The 19,061-nt window shown below is 36.2% G+C and overlaps 1 protein-coding gene across 13 annotated transcripts in view; it reads left to right on the forward strand.

The window, feature by feature from the left end:
* Positions 1–19,061, forward strand: part of bltp1 (bridge-like lipid transfer protein family member 1) — a 142,143-nt gene that overhangs the window by 24,673 nt on the left and 98,409 nt on the right. For all 13 annotated transcript variants that reach the window (XM_062983607.1, XM_062983608.1, XM_062983613.1 and 10 more), the window contains exons 8-17: positions 2,710–2,791; positions 4,759–4,952; positions 8,031–8,110; positions 9,667–9,817; positions 11,281–11,437; positions 12,722–12,800; positions 13,385–13,476; positions 15,126–15,243; positions 16,304–16,459; positions 17,960–18,057. In XM_062983607.1, the coding sequence (XP_062839677.1) occupies positions 2,710–2,791; positions 4,759–4,952; positions 8,031–8,110; positions 9,667–9,817; positions 11,281–11,437; positions 12,722–12,800; positions 13,385–13,476; positions 15,126–15,243; positions 16,304–16,459; positions 17,960–18,057 (1,207 nt within the window). The remainder of the gene's footprint in view (positions 1–2,709; positions 2,792–4,758; positions 4,953–8,030; positions 8,111–9,666; positions 9,818–11,280; positions 11,438–12,721; positions 12,801–13,384; positions 13,477–15,125; positions 15,244–16,303; positions 16,460–17,959; positions 18,058–19,061) is intronic.

Consider the following 19,061-nt stretch of genomic DNA (forward strand, 5'->3'; position numbering starts at 1 on the left):
CAGAATCTATCTAATATCCTTATTGTAGGAGTATATAAAGTTAATAAAAACAAGTGTAGAAGATAGTCCAGGAGTAGACCTTTCAGGAAAGGTCAAAATTAGTCCAAAGAAACAATGTCCAATATGAAATATTAAGGTCCAAAGTTGTAATCCAATAACCGAAACACTCACTTTGCCAAGCAAAGTGAGGGGAGATGACAAGGTCCTTTAGTCCACGAAACTTAAGCAAGGCTGGGAAGTAAACTTGATTCTTGGAACACTAGGCTTAATTCAAGGCAACAAGGAACGAGGAGCAAGAACAGGATCCGTGGTAAATTCGTGGCGAAGTCCGGGAAGCAAGGCAATGTCCGTGGAGCAAGGCAATGTCCGTGGAGCAAGGCAAGGTCCTGGAAAAGCAAAGCAAGGCTGGAAACGGGAACGAGGGCTTGGAAGCGGGAGTAGCGTAGTCCACACACAACCTGCTCCCGAAGCTGACGAATTGACTCCGCAAGATTCTAACGTGGGCAAAACACCTAAATAGGGTCTTGTTTTCCCGCCAGAGAGCAATTCTCTGGGGAACCAGAACCGAAAGCCATTCTCTGTGTCCAGATGCATGACTCCCTAAAGATTCCCATGGGAAGCAGGCTTAATCAGCTGAATGCCTGGCAGCGATCCTAGCACTCCTGCGAGAAGCCTCCTGAGCGCTTTTCTGTTGTTTATAATAATCACCGCGAGAAAATGGGGGAGATTTCGGCTCAAGGCTTGTTTGGCAGACTTCTGGAAGGCAAGTCTCCTGCAGGTGCAAGGGCTCCAATTCTGGCTGAAAAAGCTCCAATTCTGGCTGAAACGGTGGGAAACCAAAGTTTTCCTCTTCATCTGTCACAACAGAGTTAGGAACGGGACTACATGGCCCATGAGTCATCACACTTCTACACTATCTCTTTGGTCAACTTTCATTGGATGCTGACCATAGGTTTGCATTGGAGGACTTAGAGATTCCTAGAGAGGTGTTCTCTCTAGAAATTACTAGAGGAAATTAACCATAGTGTAACACTGATGACCCAAAGATTCATAGAAAGACAATTTAGAAACAAATTCATGAATACTCAAATCCCCAAATGTCAACCTGCAAATGTAGAAGGATGACTGTAGGCTGTAAAAAGGGAAAATTGTGACATTTGACTGCCCACACCCTGCAGGGGAGACACTACTCTTTTCCCATTGATTTTTGAGATACAGTGTATAGGAATGTCTTCTCAGAAGACACAAGTTGTAGAATTTTTTTGTTTCATGACACATTTTATTTCTTTGGACATGTCTTGGTATCAGGATGTTTTTTTTCTTTGTTGCAAAATATCTTTCACACTGCCATTGAAAATCTTTTTATTGTTGGATCCACCTGTATTTTGTCTGATTTACTTTGCTTTTAAAGTAATTGTAATTAACTCTAGCAGAAGGCATTTCCAGGAGTGTAATGGCCTAAGAGCTCTCTGTAGAGACTTACCCCGTTGTTTGCTCTTGCACAACACATTAGCGTTTTAAGATCATTTTTGCTTAAATTAACATCTGAGATAGAGTATATTATAATATCTAAAATAGTAATGAGTTCAGTGAAAGATATTGCTGTGTTTGAGGCATTTTGGCAATATCATTTCATCTTTATTCTGAGAGTATTTTAACATGTAAAATTGGAAAGTTGAAAGATTCAGATTCAGCTGTATTTGCCCATATGTTTTCCTGTTTCTTTTCAGAATTAATCTGTGAATTAATTTTAAAAATTGCATGTAAATGCATTTACATTCACATGCACATACACAAACATTCATATACATCCACATATACTCCCAACATATGACTTATATATTCTCTAAAGAAAATGTTTTGTCTTTTTAACCTTTTTTGAGCCTAGAATTCTGTTAAAACATTTGGGAAGGGAAAAACTGGTGGTCGTATTCCTATCTATCTAGCTATCTAATCACATAAATGCAAGTCAGACCAGTTTGTTCTGGATTTTACAAAGACGAAATTCCTCAAATTTATTTAATAGAAGTGCATTTCTGCTATGTGTTTGAATATGAATATTCATATACAACCGCTGAGGATGCCTGACATTGATGTGGGTGAAACATCAGGAGAGAATACTTCTGGAACATGGCCATACACCCCAGAAAACACACAACAACCCTGAAATACTAATGATTTAAAAATATTTAAGAAGCCCTAGACAGATATATTAAGTTGTGTTGCATTTTTTGCCTATGTCTACAGAACCTTTCCCAGCTGTCCTTGATAGGCAATTATCCGGGTACCAAATTCTAAAATGGTAACACCTATATGGATCTTTTATTGACCTAAGGTGGCTTTGACAAGCTAGCTATCAGTTATTCTGCGCAGATAAGAAACTAACAAAGGCTTACAGTACTGTGGGGTGATATTTAATAAATAGTGGCAACAATAGCAAAATAGACTCCTATGTTTCATGCACTTGTTTTTTTTTAATGTTCATACTATAATATTTGGTATTACTGAGGCAATGTTCATAAAGTTATATTCAGTCCATCATATAACCCCCGGTGGTGCAATAGGTTAAACCATTGTGCCGGCAGGACTGCTGACCAACAGGTCGGCAGTTCGAATCCGGAAAGAGCAGGTGAGCTTCCTCTGTCAGCTCTAACTCCCCATTCGGGGACATTTTGATATTGTTCATTAAGCATTCTTTTTCTCCTTTAGTGTTAAAGTAAAAAGTGAGTCTCATGACCCTTCATCATCATGGAGATCTCTTATTCCTGTAATCAAGGTCAATGTTAGCACAGTAAGTAAAAAATCCCCATTTGTTTTCATTTTGTTTTTGTTTTTCTCTTCATCTGAATACCACTTTCATTAATAGTTGTAATACTTCATTTTGATCTGTGAAAAATGCATTTAAAGGACACATAATAAATCTGGTGTTGGACATATAAATATATGGTTTCCTTGAATTTCTGGATTAGCATTTCAGCAATAGATTTAGGCTTAAACTAGTCTGATGGTTGAAAAGCGAAGCTCTGTGTTTTATTTCAGTGACTCTTGTGCTGCTTCTAAAGGCAGAAAAAACTCATGGTATGAGGCTAAGCCTCCATATACCTTAGAAGGATATGCTATTTTTTTCTGTGGAAGCTCATGTTTATTATGTCTTGTTATATCTTTGGATTTCATGATATTTAAGTGTATAACAAAACATAAGATTCTTAGCTTCTTAGGCTCTAATTCATAGATAGCATATTTGAGAAGTTTCTGTAACATAGACTTTCGAATAACAATATTCTTGGCAGGATATGGCTGCTGCCAACAACCCCTCAATATAAGCTCATGAAGATGCTTTTTACTTAATTCAGGATAAATCTCATAAGCATATGTTTAATTCATGATTGGTAGATTAAAGTTCAAAAACTGTGGTGTAATGTAATGGCCATACTGTAATTAAAAATACATTGAAGAATGGCCAGAAATAAACAGACATGGAATTGATTCAATACTTTTTCCTGTTTCAGTACATATTAGAGTGCATGGTTTTGAAGGATATCACACTTAAATGTTGCCAACACTTGATAGTGTTTAAGTTCTTATACTTTATAGCAATATCTGTATCATTTCAGGATCTTTTTTAATGGTATGAATTGATATGTATCTGTATGTCATATGAAAGGGAATAACTTTCATTTTTTACCACTTTTTAAAAGGGACAATTTATTTACACATTTTTACACTGTTAAAACTTTATCTAGTCTTTTGCTGGATTATTTATCAGATAGGCTACTTACTTACAGTAAATTAATTTGTAATGGTCAATGTCAGAGACTAGATCATCCTCCGAGAGCGAATATAGACCATCCCAGATAAAATGTTTTGAAAATAACAGTTGTATTTGTAGTATGAATCTACTCATTTAGGTGTATTTTATGCTCAAATAAATATCTAAGTTGAGTAACGTATGGCTCTCCAGATGTTTTTGGACTGCTACTCCAGTCATTATTTTTCATTCGCAATGCTGGCTTATAGTGAGAAGAGTCACAGTCCAAAAGCATATTAAAGGATCATCATTGTTTGTAAAACTCTAAGGGTTTGTTCACTGAATTCAGTTGTAAATTATGCTTTTTAGCTCTGACTATAAAGGTTCTTCTAGATCTCGTGTTTTGTTCTTTTTCCATTGTGATAACCTGTGACTGGGGCCTCTGGTGGCACAGTGTGTTAAAGCGCTGAGCCGCTGAACTTGCGGACCAAAAGGTCGCAGGTTCAAATCCTGGGAGCGGAATGAGCGCCCGCTGTTGCCCCAGCTCCTGCCAACCTAGCAGTACGAAAACATGCAAATGTGAGTAGATCAATAGGTACTGCTCCGGCGGGAAGGTAACGGCACTCCATGCAGTCATGCCGGCCACATGACCTTGGAGGTGTCTACAGACAACGCTGGCTCTTCAGCTTAGAAATGGAGATGAGCACCAACCCCCAGAGTCGGTCACAACTGGACTTAACGTCAGGGGAAAACCTTTACCTTTACCTTACCTGTGACTAGACTGTAAATACTAATTTGGCTGTAAATTTAATAATAATGTGGCTGTCTATAAATTGGTTAGTTAGTCTGGTTATATGTTATTAATAATACTAATAGTGAGCTTTTCAAGAACTAGTTACAGACATTATTGGGGTTGGCAGGGTGAGAAATCCCACTTGTTTCTTTACACAAGACTATTTCCATGATGAATATCTGCAAACTAAAATGCAATTATCTTTCTCTTAAATTAGGGCCGTTTGGCCTTTGGGAACCATTATCAGCCTCAGACCCTCTGCATTAATTTTGACGATGCTTTCTTAACTTACACTACTAAGCCACCATCAAGTCACCTTGACCAGTTTATGCACATTGTGAAAGGAAAATTGGAAAATGTGCGGGTTATGCTTGTCCCAAGTCCAAGATACGTTGGACTCCAAAATGATGAGTAAGTAATTACAAGTTGAAGCATTACTTCATGTAGAATATTCTGATTAATTATAACATAGGTTCAGTGTCTATCCCAGACAGCACTGGTTCGTAGAAAGATCTACTTTAGACTGTAGTATACTTTCATATTATCTTGCATCTTTTAAATCATTATTTTAATTGGGTGGAGGGATGGAGTGTATGCTTTAGTACAGCGGTGAGCAATCAATGGCCCTCCAGAAGGTATTGTATGCAAATTCCATCACCCCAAACCAGCATAGACAGTGGTGAAAAGTGTTATCAAAATTTCAATATTATTTAGTAGTTTTTTTTCAGGATAGAATTCAGAGACGTGCTATGTTGGTCTAGCATATCAGTACTTAAATGGATGTTGTGCTTTTGCGACTGAGAGAATCATGTAGAGAGCATAAGTTTTCATAAATTAAGTCTGCTTTTTCAGTTGCAACTGAAGATGTAATCTTAGTTTATAAAAGCTACCAACATTATCTCAGTCCATGTCTGACATGCTACAAGATCCCTCTGCATAGTGAGTTGTTCTTTGTTAGCTATAAAATATAGGTATTCTCACAGTAAAATGGTTTTGTACCTTATATTATTAGTCCAATTATTAAAGATTACATGTCCCAGTTAGACCTGGATTCTATTTTAGTAGGAAACATCATTGACACATTAAGAATGGAATATGGGGCAAGGAGAAAGCAACTTTTAAAAAAGCAAGTGAAGCTTTCAATAAAACAAAAAATAAAGAAATAAGACTTTTGCTATTGCGGTGGGTGAAAATGACAGTTGGCGTCTAACCATATATTTTTATAGGTTTAATTACTTAAAATGAATTGGATATGTTGTCAAAATGCAATTTAAGGCATTTAATAAAGACAAGGAAGATTAAAAAATGAGTAGTGTATTATCTTCATAAAATTTAACAGTATGTTAACACTGAACAAAAAATGTCCTAGATCAGTGCAAGCATAAGTATAATGTACTAAGAAGAATACAGTTTTTCAGTCAAGCTTGGGCAAGATATTTAAAGTTTTAAGTTGTAATATTGGGCTACGCTGCCGTGTCCCTCTGTTTCCAAGTACCCCAAACCTCCGGGGTCATGATTCAATCAGACACTGAAGGTAAGGAGATCTTTCAACAGGTTTATTTGATCAAATTATTATTATTATTATTATTATTATTATTATTATTATTATTATTTATCTTATCATATATCCTGCCTTTCTCCCTGTGGGGACTCAAGGCAGCTAATACTCCAGACAAGGCAAGTTTAAAAAGTTCCAATACAAAGGTTAAAAAGAACATTAAAATACAGTAGATACACTGAAATGGCATTTATAACTCATATCCCCCCCATCTCACCTACAGCCTCCCCTGACTAGATCTTAAACACCTTCATCTTTAAAAGCCTGCCTGAATAAAAAGGTTTTAACTTGCTGCTGGAAGGACTGCAAGGAGGGGGCCTTTCACTTTTATGGTCAACAATTTGAGCATGTGCACAGGCTATTTTCAGGCTATTTTCTCTGATTCGTGTCTCATCTCTATATCTTCCTTTTGTTCCCTTCTGGTGCCAGCTTTTATCAGTAATCCTGCATCTACTTTTCCTCAGCAGCCGATTTCCCCTCCTGCATCCACCCCTCCCACACCTGCTTGTTACAAGGCATTTCCCTTTTGAGCTTTCCCTTTGTCTGAACTCTCTGCTTTGGTTGGTAATTTTCCGCAACTACCTCAGCCCTAGTCCCTTCATTCCTCTTTCTTTTAACTGTTAGCTGTCTCCAATAGTTCAATACATTCTGAAGTCATAGGCTGGAGAGTCATCATTCAATGATTGATCAGTCACACTGTCATTTTGACAACCTCTGAGGATGCCTGCCATAGATGTGGGCGAAACGTCAGGAGAGAATGCTTCTGGAACATGGCCACACAGCCCGAAAGACATACAACAACCCTGTCATTTTGATTGTTTTGGAGATAAGGCTTTGAACACAAGAGATCGAGTATGGGGGAAAAATCAGACCCCCAATATAGCAAATCTGAGCTTTTCCCACCAATTCCCAGAAAATAAGGTGCCCATGCCTCCAAAGTTCAGAATGCCAGACCAGATTTAAATGGGGACGTGGGCTAAAGTTTTCAGTTTATTAGTGATCTCGGTGGTAACATCACCCTTGTCATCAACTTCAAGGCAACAGTTACTGAGGCTGAATTTTCCAAAGACTTCTCCCTCAGCAGCCAGCAAATAGTCTAGAGCTAGTTGGTTTTGATATATAATATTGTGAAACCTGGTCTGTTGCCTAGCAAGGAAGTTTAAAGATTTAATTTGGAAAGATGTGGTGAAGGCAGCTTGACAGTTATGTAAAAGCATTTCTCTCAGGAATGTTTAAGACTTGCAAATGCATTTCAGTAGATGCTTGAAGAAATGCTAGTGAGAATTGTCTCCCTCTGACAGGTTGTCTGTACTATGCTTGTAGTATTTAAAGCAGTTAGCTTCTAAAAAGCTATGGGTTACTAAAACCAGGTGCTGCTCATGAATTAAGGGGGCAAATAATTGAGAATTCTATTTTGTTTAGAAGTATTTTTACATAGTCTAAAGCATATGTGTCAAACTCAAGGCCTGTATTCTGAATCTGGCCTGTTACATCATTTTTATGTAGCCCGCAAGGTTCAAATACCATGATTCTCTCCCCTCTATTCCTCTTGTTCCTCTTTGCATGGCTAAATTGCACCTATGTATCTATCTATATGTATCTACACATATTCATTCATAGTGCCCTCCAAACATATACAGCCTTACAATTACAAATGGCCCTTTGAAGGCAACCATAAAGCTGATGTGGCCCTTGGTGAAAGTGAATTAAAGTAAAAAATATGCAGGACTCATAGGTCAATCTGGGGGACCTAAAGATTCCTAGAGAGAGTATATCATTTAAATATATGAATAATCAAACCCACAGATATTAAACCAGCAGTTGTGGAGGGCTGACTGTAGCAGACTACATAAAAAATGTAAACTCCATGCTTCTGGCAGAAACTTTAGTATTCATATTGTTCACTTCTACACTTTTTAATTCTTTAATAGACCACCAAGATTAATGGGAGAAGGCTTTGTTGTGATGCAGTCGAATGATGTTGATATCTATTATTACATGGATGAACCAGGTAAGTATTGAACTGATGATTTAAGAGTGATACCAGTTGCAGATGCTTAATATTTGTCTGTATATCAAATGTTTGTTTTCAATACATTTTTAAAATTAAGAAAATTCATATAAAGAGGGCAGCAATTTTGCAAATGTGCACTACTATCATAGACTCACATTCAATACCATTCATTAGAATCCCAATTCCCCTGGACTTGTTTTTAAATAGAATATGATAATGATTGTCAGTATTATCCAAAAGTTTCTATTTGGGGCCCTTGCTAACTGCAGGGCCCCAAATAGTTTTACACTTTACAAATTTTTGAAGAATGTTTGATAACTGCATTATTGCACAAATAAGGTCATTGAGTTGTCCTAGGAAATTTTCTGTCTTTCAAATGTAGCCTTCCAACTGTAAAATAGGAATAACACTGACCTACATTACAGTGAATTTACAGGGGTCATAGAAGAATGGATGTGAAGTGTTTTTGACATTCAGTATGTTATATAAAAGCTAGCCATTAATTTCTACAATATTTTTCATACAGCAGAAAAGCACTGGCTGTTCTGTTGGCAGTAGAAGGCATTGTTTCCAAATTCAGCAGAATTCTTATGACGAGTACTTTACTAAATTGGATGCTAAGATACACTATATTTCCTCAAAAGAAAAATGAAATATAAATCCTGACAAGAATGCTTCTATTGTAGGACAAAATGGTTGACAAAACATAGAGTAGTACGTAACTAATATAAAATGGCAAGGGTGAGAGGAGCTGGGTTATAGTGAAGTGTATGAAAGGCAACTCTAATATGAGTCAGAATGAGCTTTGCTACAGATGTGGGTTTGAGAGAAGGTATGAATAGGTATGAAGGAAAAGGATATAACGATAAGCTTTCTCCTAGGCTAATAATACTCTGGATTTTTTCTGCTGTGGGATCATTTTGATACTCTAACAGAAAATCTTCTTTCTGGTTGCCTTTCTGTTTTAATAAAGGCATCTTATGGATCTAAAATAGTGTGGGGAAATGTGGGGATAAGAGGTCATTTCTGGAAAATTATAGTGAGAGTTATAGGGACATGCTGAGGGTCCTTAGAAGCTTCAAAAGAACCTAGAATCATGTGCAACTTCTGGGCCACCCTTTCCCCCCTCGTGGTGTAATAATTCAACCTCAATTGAGAAATGGAATGGACATCAGGAATGCATGCTTCTTCTTGTACTCAGACCTTGTTTATCACACTTTTAAAATTTATTTATGGTCAAGGATAACATGTGGACTAGAAGATCTCAATTTAATTTCGGTTGGCTACATTGACAATGTTTTACAGAATTCATTTGAATTATACTTGTTCAAAGTCCTGGTAGAAGTTTCCATGATGTCTTTCAAACCTTTTTTTGAGCTCTTGCAAACATTTTCATATTTGTCATTGAATCCATGTGGGTTTGTGATACAGGTATTAAATCCATATTATTTCATACAAATTTTGATTAATTCCTAACAAGTTACAAATACAGTAGTATGTTCTACTGAGTATGTATGATTTGAAGACTCTCCTTTCTGTTTTCCAAAATGCAGGTCTTGTCCCTGAAGAAACAGAAGAAAGCAATGAGGAAGAAGCGAGTAATGAAGATAGTAAACTGCAAGATCTCCCACCATGTTGGGGACTAGATATAGTTTGTGGCAAAGGAACAGATTTCAATTATGGCCCATGGGCTGATAGACAAAGGTATTGTGGGTATTTTGTTTGATGTTTTATCTATGTCTGCTGTAGATGGTGGAGAACATAAACCAAAATAGTCAAGTAGAGGCCTAATCAAAGAACTACTAACTTTTGTTTTAAATTGTGTTAAAATTAAATTTACATTAATTGATATACAGAGTTTGTGAAAATAATGGATTTTGCTTTCTGTAAGAGCAATTCATCTCCATGTTCAGAGTCCAAAGGTCCACCCAGAGATTAGTGTCTGTCTTTTAACCACGGCTGCTGCTCCTAAAGATTTTGGGATGTAAGGTCTCATTTAACCTCCATCAAGTAATTTTGGTGAAGAAATTAACAGCACGAACACAGGGAGATACATTTCTGTTCATGCTGGGGAAAAGTATTTACATACTTGTTTCTTAGTCAGAGGCCTCTGCCTCTGAGGATGAAGTTGAGGATTTTTTGTTTGAGCTTGTTACTTCTGTGGGGGAAAGTAAAAGTGTTTTTTTGAGATGTTTTGGATAGATGTGTTGTTAGGGAAACAGACCATGTTTCCCCAACAACAGGGATTGATTGTGAAAGGAATGTGGAGGAGACTGGAGGGTTACTAATAACCCAGCGTTTATTGCTCAGATGGGTGTGTGTGTGTGTGTGTGTGTGTGTGTGAAGCAGAGACAGATTCGTTTTTCTCAGAGACTGAAAAACAAACAAAAGGATCCCAAGTGTGGGAAAAAATGATGTTTAGGTAAGAGGGAGACTTCTTAAGGAATCTGAGGCTTTGTTCGGTGTGGAAATCAACGTTGGAATTTCATGTATCAAGCCTCCTGCCTATGAAGCTCTGAGTCAAGAATTCTGGCTCTTGAGTTTTGAATCTTGTATTCCTGTTTAAGTTTCATGTCTCCTGTTTAGATTACAAATCTTGTTTCAAATTTTCAAGCTTTTGGGATTATAGTCAAGTTCAAGTTTTCAAGACTTCGGGATTATAGTCATGTTTTGAGTGCCACCACTTTGGGATTACAGTTTCTTGTTTTACCTTCTTTGATTTTTGAATTCATGTTCAGAGTTGTTCTTTGCCTTTTCTTAAACTCCTGATCTTGCTCATGGATGTAACGTGGATACTGCTTTTACAATCTGAACCTTGATTTTATTTGCTTGCATGCTCAGTTCGCTCATTTTAAATGACTTTTAGAGAATTGCTTGTACTTTTTGAAGCTGTTACTTTTTATATACTCTTTTAATAAACCCATTATTATTGTTGACTGTGTGGTGTCTGGGTGAAAGGGATCAAACAGGTGGCTGGGCTGCAACAATTTTACTAGTTATCCTTTTGATGAATGAGGTATTTAATAATCCAATGAAGCAGATAAATTTGCCAAGTCTGCTAATCACACACCTGTTTAATGTGTTCTTCATAAAATGTAAAGAAAACAAATCACCCCTTTTCTTTCAAGATAAATAACCCCATTACTCTTCCTGTACTTTATTTTTAGGGACTGCTTGTGGAAATTCTTTTTCCCACCAGATTATCAAGTCATGAAAGTTTCAGAAGTTCCACAGGCTGGGAAGCCAAGGCAAATCCTTGCTTTTGAACTCCGTATGAATATCATTGCAGATGCTACTATTGATTTGCTCTTCACAAAAAATAGGGTAAATGATGAGAACATAGCTGGATATAAGAATTCAAAAGTTAAACTAATTCTTGTTTTGCATGTATATGTTTTTAATTATTATTATTATGCTGGTTTATTTCAGAAGATACTTGAGTGGTATGCAATAAGTTAGCAGCTATATTTTGCTACTTTCATGTCTTATTAGTTAACTATTGAAATCAAAATGTATTAAGAATAAAAAGTTTCTATTCTTGGATGTTGGGAGATAAATAATGGATTTATCACTGAGCATGGAATCCCAGATCTCGACTATGGTTAGGAAAGCTTTTGCACAATTAAAACTTGTGCTCCAGCTGAGAACCCACTTTGAGAAGCCAGACTTGGCCTCAGTGGTCCACGCTTTTGTTACAACTCGAGTAGATTACTGGAATGCGCTCTACCTGGGGTTGCCTTTGAAGATCGTTTGGAAGTAGTACAACGGGCAGCAGCTAGATTGCTCATGGGAGTGGCATACAGGGAGTGCACAACCCCCTGTTACTCTAGGTTCACTGGCTGCCAGTTTGCTTTGTTGTTGTTGATTTGTTCAGTTGCTTCCGATTCTTTGTGACTTCATGGACCAGCCCACGCCAGAATTCCCTGTCGACCATGGCCACCCCCAGCTCCTTCAAGGTCAAGCCGGTCACTTCAAGGCTACTATCTGCCCATCTTGCCCTTGGCTGACTCCTCTTCCTTTTTCCTTCCATTTTCCCCAACATCATCTCTTCTCTAAGCTTTCAGCAAGAAAAACCTTGTTTTCATCTATATATAACATATGGATCTATACATACCGGCATGTTTTCCTATCTGTATACAATCTCATTCAGCCTTTCTTGACTCAGCATCTTAGAAGTCTTAACATATGTAATTACATTAAAATAATACTTTGAAAATTATTTGCCCCTAGTATCACAATTTATCTAGTTTCTTATGAAGTCTGTCAATATTGTGAATGAATAATGTTTTTCATGAAGTGTAAGAAGTTTGCCGCTATATAGATGAGTCATAGCCATGTTATTTTGATCATTAGCAGCCATTAATTTTTATAGCTGTTATCCATTTCTCTTCTAATGGCTTCAAATGAATACTTAACGTGCCTTGGATACTAAATTATGTTTGTTTCAGTGTTGTTACAAGTCTTCGGTTTTTAATTTAGATCATGTTTTTAATCAGCTATGGCCTACTAATTTTTTTATCAATGCAAGTGGATTAGACATGATGCTGATAGCTTGAGACATGGCAGTCTTGGTGAAATAATTGAAACAATGTCTGGTTTTTATGGCAGGAAACTAATGCTGTACATGTCAATGTTGGAGCAGGCTCTTATTTGGAAGTTAATATTCCCATGACTGTAGCTGAAAATGGTAGGTTGGGACTAAAATGTTTTCAATTCTTTTGGAATAATTTGTGGGATGATAGGCCTTCAGATATACTTGCTTGTCAAATAATGGTCCAGGTGGATTTTTATGCCATGCACCTCTCTAAATAAACCAAGGGCATAATTTTAAGTGATAGTTATTATCTTTAAAACCATATATGTCTTGGATCAAGACTGTAGATGAATAAATTAAAAATAATATAGTTGTAATACATGTTGGTATGGAAACAGCTTTCAATCATTGTTCATTTTGAAGAGCGCATCAGTATTAAAGCTTTTATGCAATTAATTTAGGGTCAGTATATACCAGTAAGAGGTCCATATGTTAAGTCCATATAAAAATTGAATACTGAAGTGCTGTCGTACAGAAACCTTTGAAGGTGTAAATGAAATGAACTATTCATAAAAAATTTCTTGCAGCATAGAGCATCTCTTTCTTAACCAAAGAGATCGTTACCTAAAACCTATGATGTAAAATTACTTCAGTTTGCTTACTACTATTAAATAAAATGAGCCAGAGTGTTTTTGATAAGAAATGGCTCATATTGATTTTTTTGTTCTTTTTATTAGGTTACTCTCCCACTATTAAAGGACAGCTTTTACACATAGATGCTACCAGCAGTATGCAGTATCGAACTCTCTTAGAGGCAGAAATGTTAGCTGTAAGTATTGTGTAAAATCACTGTAATGTTTTAAAATTATATAAAGATTAGGAATAATTGTACCATTCTCATCAATATCAGTGGCAATAATAATGATAAGGATCATTAATAGTGATACAATTATTGATATATTTTGACATTTAATCTAGAATCTGTAATACTAGATAGTAACATAGGAAGTAACCTTATAGTGGGTCAAATCATTTGTCAGTTGAGCCTAATTCTGACATTAACTGACAGCAATGATTAGCTAGGGTTTCCAGCAACTTGCGTTGTCAAAATGAAGCTTAGAGAGTGCACCTATATTTTTTAATATTTCTGCAGCAGGTGGAATTTCAGCAGCTGTTGCTTGCTACTTGGTTATGTGACAAGCAACACCCAGTGACATTCCCTCTTCTACACAACTTTTAAAGGTGTAAGAACCTTTTCTATTTTTAAATCTGTCAACCCTATTGATGGGATTCTTTCCTGGTTTTACCTGGAGATTCCTGATTTTTACTGTTCCAAGTACTGACATGTAACCAAGGGTGGCATGACACTAAGGGGTGATGGGTAAGATTGTGTGAATTCTTTGAAGATCACTTGAAGAAATATGAGGCAAACTGTCCTTCTTTGTGGTCTTTGTGAACCACACAACTGGGCGACTGGCAAGGTATCAGGCCAAAGATGCAAGTGTTACAGCACAAGCATGACCAGAGGTTCAAACATAACATGCAGGTTTCATAACAAGTTATCAGAATATACTGAAATCTAACTTGGATATGTATGATCACACTGACTTTTCTTGAGTGCTTCAGGTCAATAAAAGTATGACTGCCCCATACTTATATTCTCGATATGAGAATCTCCTTTTAAGTTTTATCTTATGCAGAGAGTGTTGATTCCACAAAGAGCAAACCCTTTCCTGTAATAGCCCCAGTGCTCTAGAACTTAATCGAGAAAGTTCAGTTATGACTCATATTTATTGCTTTTCACATCACAATAAAATAGCAATGGTTTGTTTAGCTGCTCCTGCCATAAGTGCAAGCAATCAAGCAGCATACAATAGTATCTTGCCCATAAGTAATAAACTAGCAATCTTGCACAGCACTGGCTTGTTTGTGTTGTTTGAATGCATCCATGAGCAGCCCATAATTCCTATTTCCATTTCTCAGTACTTCTTGAATCTACTAATACATCTTTATCTGTTAACCACTAGAGTCCACTTTATACCTGATCAAGCTTCCCAATCTCATTACAATATAAATTATATAATGGACATTGTGTGTGTGTGTGTGTGTGTGTCTATACCTCCAAATTGACTGTTGACATGGTGACCCCAGTAATTTAATTCCTTAAGCAAGCAATATACAGAAGTTTTTCTCCTATGTATGTACTACCGAAGGCTGACCCTATGTAGCTCCCAAGATCAGATGAGATTTAGTATCTTTTGGGTATTTAGGCCAATGGGTTTTGTTGTAGGCTAATGTAAAAATAACATTTTCTGTTTTGAAGCCTCAAGACTAAAAGCAGTGGTAAATATAATGTAATCTGAACAGATATATGGGTGATTTTTCTATGAACATTGACATAGTTTCCATTTAATCATAGCTGTCCATCAAATATTTCAGTATTTTGAATAAACAGTGCTGGTTGTGTATTTTGTTCAGTTTCACATTAATGCCTGCTATCCTCGAATATGGAACATGCCACAGACATGGCAGTGTGAAGTTGAAGTTTATAAGGCAACATACCATTTCATCTTTGCTCAAAAAAGCTTTTTCACAGGTAACCTGTTCTATTTTTGTGTTATATATAACTGCATATTTTTCCAAACAAATATCAGCTTCAATGTAATATTACAAAAATATATTTATTTTTTTCTGTTCAGTCAATATTGTTGTGCTCAGTCTGGATCTAACCTTTTGTTTATAGTTGCACAAATATAGATATTATCTGTATTTTTATTTCCAGTTCATTTTTCAGAGCCAAACTTGAGTTCAAAACAAACACATGATAATTGTAGGCTGTGTTTGCAAATTTAAAAAATAATTAGATTTTGAAAAGTTTTAGTATTGATATATCTTAAATGCTTACAGTTACCTTTTAATAAAATTAAAAATTTGACAACCCATTAAGGTAGATGCTGTCCCATTTGAATGTATTTAAATAGACAAAGTCTGTCTCGAGATGGTATGGGGGAGTAATCCACTAACAGTGGGTTTATCTCACTTGCCAACCATCTAGGCAAGACCAGTTCTTTTTAGTTATATTTGAAATATATTATGTCAGTTTTATTTTCCTGCCCAAATAACATACCATACCACACAAAACATGGCAAGCATGTGAAAATATTTGTAGTGTTTCAAAGATAACATGTTAGAGTTCTTCAATTTGAGTGTGAAATGATATTATGAAGAATGTTGGGAATTGCAGTAAATATCTGAAGTACCCAATGCTCCACTTTCTGTGCAGACCTAGCTGGAGTCAGCCTGAATGAACACATACTGCATAAAATATCCAAAATAGAGCATGTTTCTAGCATGTAAATGGCCCAAGATCTAAGGAGGAGAATTTGGAAATCTGTTTCTTTCTCTCTCCCCCCCCCCCTTTTAATTCATTGTTATACAGCAAAAATGTTTTGTGATTGAATGACTGGTAAGTGGGGCTGTTATTTTATGATACAGGTCATGTACATTTAAACTGCAGGTAGAATTTTGTTGCTGAATATTAGCAGTCAACAGAAGAGTTGATGCAACTTTTCCAATTTAGCGAGATATAATTGGTTTTACAAATTAGCCTATTTTCATCGCTTTGACCTACAGAAACATGTCCCTTTTATTTTTAGATTTGATTCAGGATTGGTCGAGTGACAGTGCTCCAGATATTTTCTCATTTGTCCCCTATTCGTGGAATTTTAAAATAATGTTTCATCAGTTTGAAATGCTTTGGGCAGCCAATCAGCACAATTGGATCGATTGCTCCACAAAACAACAAGAAAATGGTGAGAACTGAATGTTTTGTAGAAGGCTTAATATGTTCTTTTGTATGTATACTTAATAAATGGAGCCCTATCTGATAGTGGCAATTTCAGCATTCCTACTGCTTGAGGCAGAAAAAGAAGTTCTTCTGCCGCCATCATGTAGCCAGTCCTTTATGCAGCATAATCCCATGCTCCATACTAGTCTTGTGCATTTGTATAGAATCACTATCCATTCCTGTTTATTTCATTCATAAGGCCCCATTTTCATTTTTGAGCGCTTTGCTCAAAAACGGGTGCCTTTCTGAATGAGCTTTTTCACCCAAGGTCCTAAAAAACAAATAGTTTTGGCCCATTGGCAGCAAAGCGCCAGTGCCTGCCAGGGCCTACAGCCGAGCACCGAGTAAGAGGTGCTTGGTTGTAGGCTCTGGCGCTTTGGGCCTGTTCGCCACACACACACTCCTTAGAAAGAGAGTCCATGTGTGGCGAACAGGCCCAAAGCACCTGCACCTGCCAGGGCCTACAGTCGAGCATTGAAAATCAGCCGACCAAACAATTACCGTTCCCACTTTCCTTTCGTTTCATGGATATTTCTGTACCGGAGGGGAGTGTACCATTTTGTGTCTTCCGAATGAACAAAACGGTATGGAAATATGAATTCAGTGGATGAGACAGTAACCGGGCCCATGACTACTCCATACTGTATTGCTACCTTTAGCTGTGTCCATCCCTTAACTCGGAGTGAGATACAGAGTGGGAATGTGTGTAGAAATGTGTCAGTTACTACCCAAATGCCTGTCTCTGCACATCTCTTGCACATCTCTTGTAAACTGCTCAGCTTTGTATAACATCAGTGGCACTTTATAGAGTACTGGGGCCTTTGTATACTGCCGTTAATACATGTTGCCTTCTAGTACCAAATGGATGAATAGTCTCATGTCTGAAGATAATATGCAGATACAATTTTCTCTTTAAGTATGAAAGGCCCTGAAATCACTTACATGGAAATCCTACATACGGTTAGGAGTATGAGTGTATGATAGATAAGATAAAAATAAGTTCTGTGCAAGATGGGATGTAATCCTTGTTTAAAGAAAAGGGAATGAGAATAAGCTTTTGTAGTTTTTTTTTCTTCAGTTTGTCTACCTAAGTACTTGCCTGAAGGTAGTATTCGAAGTCAGAGCTTTACAAACTGTGTATTGTGACATTTTAATATGTTGGCCCCAGTGTGTAGGTGTATCACGCAAATGTAAAGAGAAATTTCTGTGTCTATGTGAAATAAGCAATAAATCATATTTATTTTAAAAATACAAACCAAGAAAAGCTTTTCACAAGATATGTTGTGCCCCCATACATTTTGCTATTGCAATTCATGTATGTGTCCGTATTTCTTATAACAGGTTGGTTTAGTATCTGGTTTGCTAGTAAAACTGAATTATTATGTCGCAAAATGTTACTTGTCTTAAAAGCGTGTAACTTTTAGGAGATAATTCATATTTTATTTTTTTCCCTCTTCCCTTGTAGTTTATGTGGCAGCCTGTGGGGAAACATTAAACATCATTTTCTCTTTACCTTTTACTGACTTTGTTCCAAGCACATGCAGTACAAGATTCTCTTTAAGGGTAGGTGCCTTTGTTCTCTTTCAAATAAACTGCATATATAGTATTTATAATAATATTGACTGATTTTATTATTGGTTTGGTCCTTATTGTGATCAAAGAAACCTTTGATGTTTGAGTTTTCTCTCCTTAAAAGTAAACTACCGTATATACTCCACAGTATAAGCCGACCCAAATATAAGCCGAGGCACTTAATTTTACCACAAAAAAACTGGGAAAACATTGACTCCAGTACAAGCCGAGAGTGGTAAATTTAGAAATTAAAACAGATACCAATAAAATTATATTAATTGAGTCATCAGCAGGTTAAATGTTTTTGAATATTTACATAAAGCTCTAATTTAAGATAAGATTGTCCAACTCTGATTAAATCATTATTCTCATCTTCTTCAATGTAAATGTGCTTATATATTCTTTTAATAATAATAGAATAAAATAATACATGTAATAATAATAATAATAATAATAAATACAGGAAAATAATACATGTAGTAATAGAGTAAAATAATAAATATAATAATAAGATCAGAGTGAAATAATAAATTGATTAATAATAATAATAAAAATAGAGTAAAATAAATGTAATAGTAGCAACAATAATAGAGAAAATAATAAATGTAATAATACCAATAATAATAGAGAAAAATAATAAATGTACCACAAATTCTCATATATGTCATGATGAAGATGACATGGACTGAACTATGGACAAAGCATGAGGAAGAACAGATCTGATTTTATGTTTGAAATGTATATTTTTAATTCATAATGTATTTTAATAGCTTTAACTGTTTTATGTGCTGTTTTATATTGGTTTGTATGGGCATCTAATTGTTGCCACTGTTGTAAGCTGCCCTGAGTCCCTTCGGGTGAGAAGGGCGGGATATAAATGTGAGAAATAATAAATAAATAAATAAATATTCTTGAGTATAAGATGACCCAAATATAAGCCAACCAGGACCCTCACCCGAGTATAAGCCAAGGGGGGCTTTTTCAGTCTTAAAAAA

This window comes from Anolis carolinensis, chromosome 5 (assembly GCF_035594765.1).
Source record: "Anolis carolinensis isolate JA03-04 chromosome 5, rAnoCar3.1.pri, whole genome shotgun sequence".
NCBI lineage: Eukaryota > Metazoa > Chordata > Lepidosauria > Squamata > Dactyloidae > Anolis > Anolis carolinensis.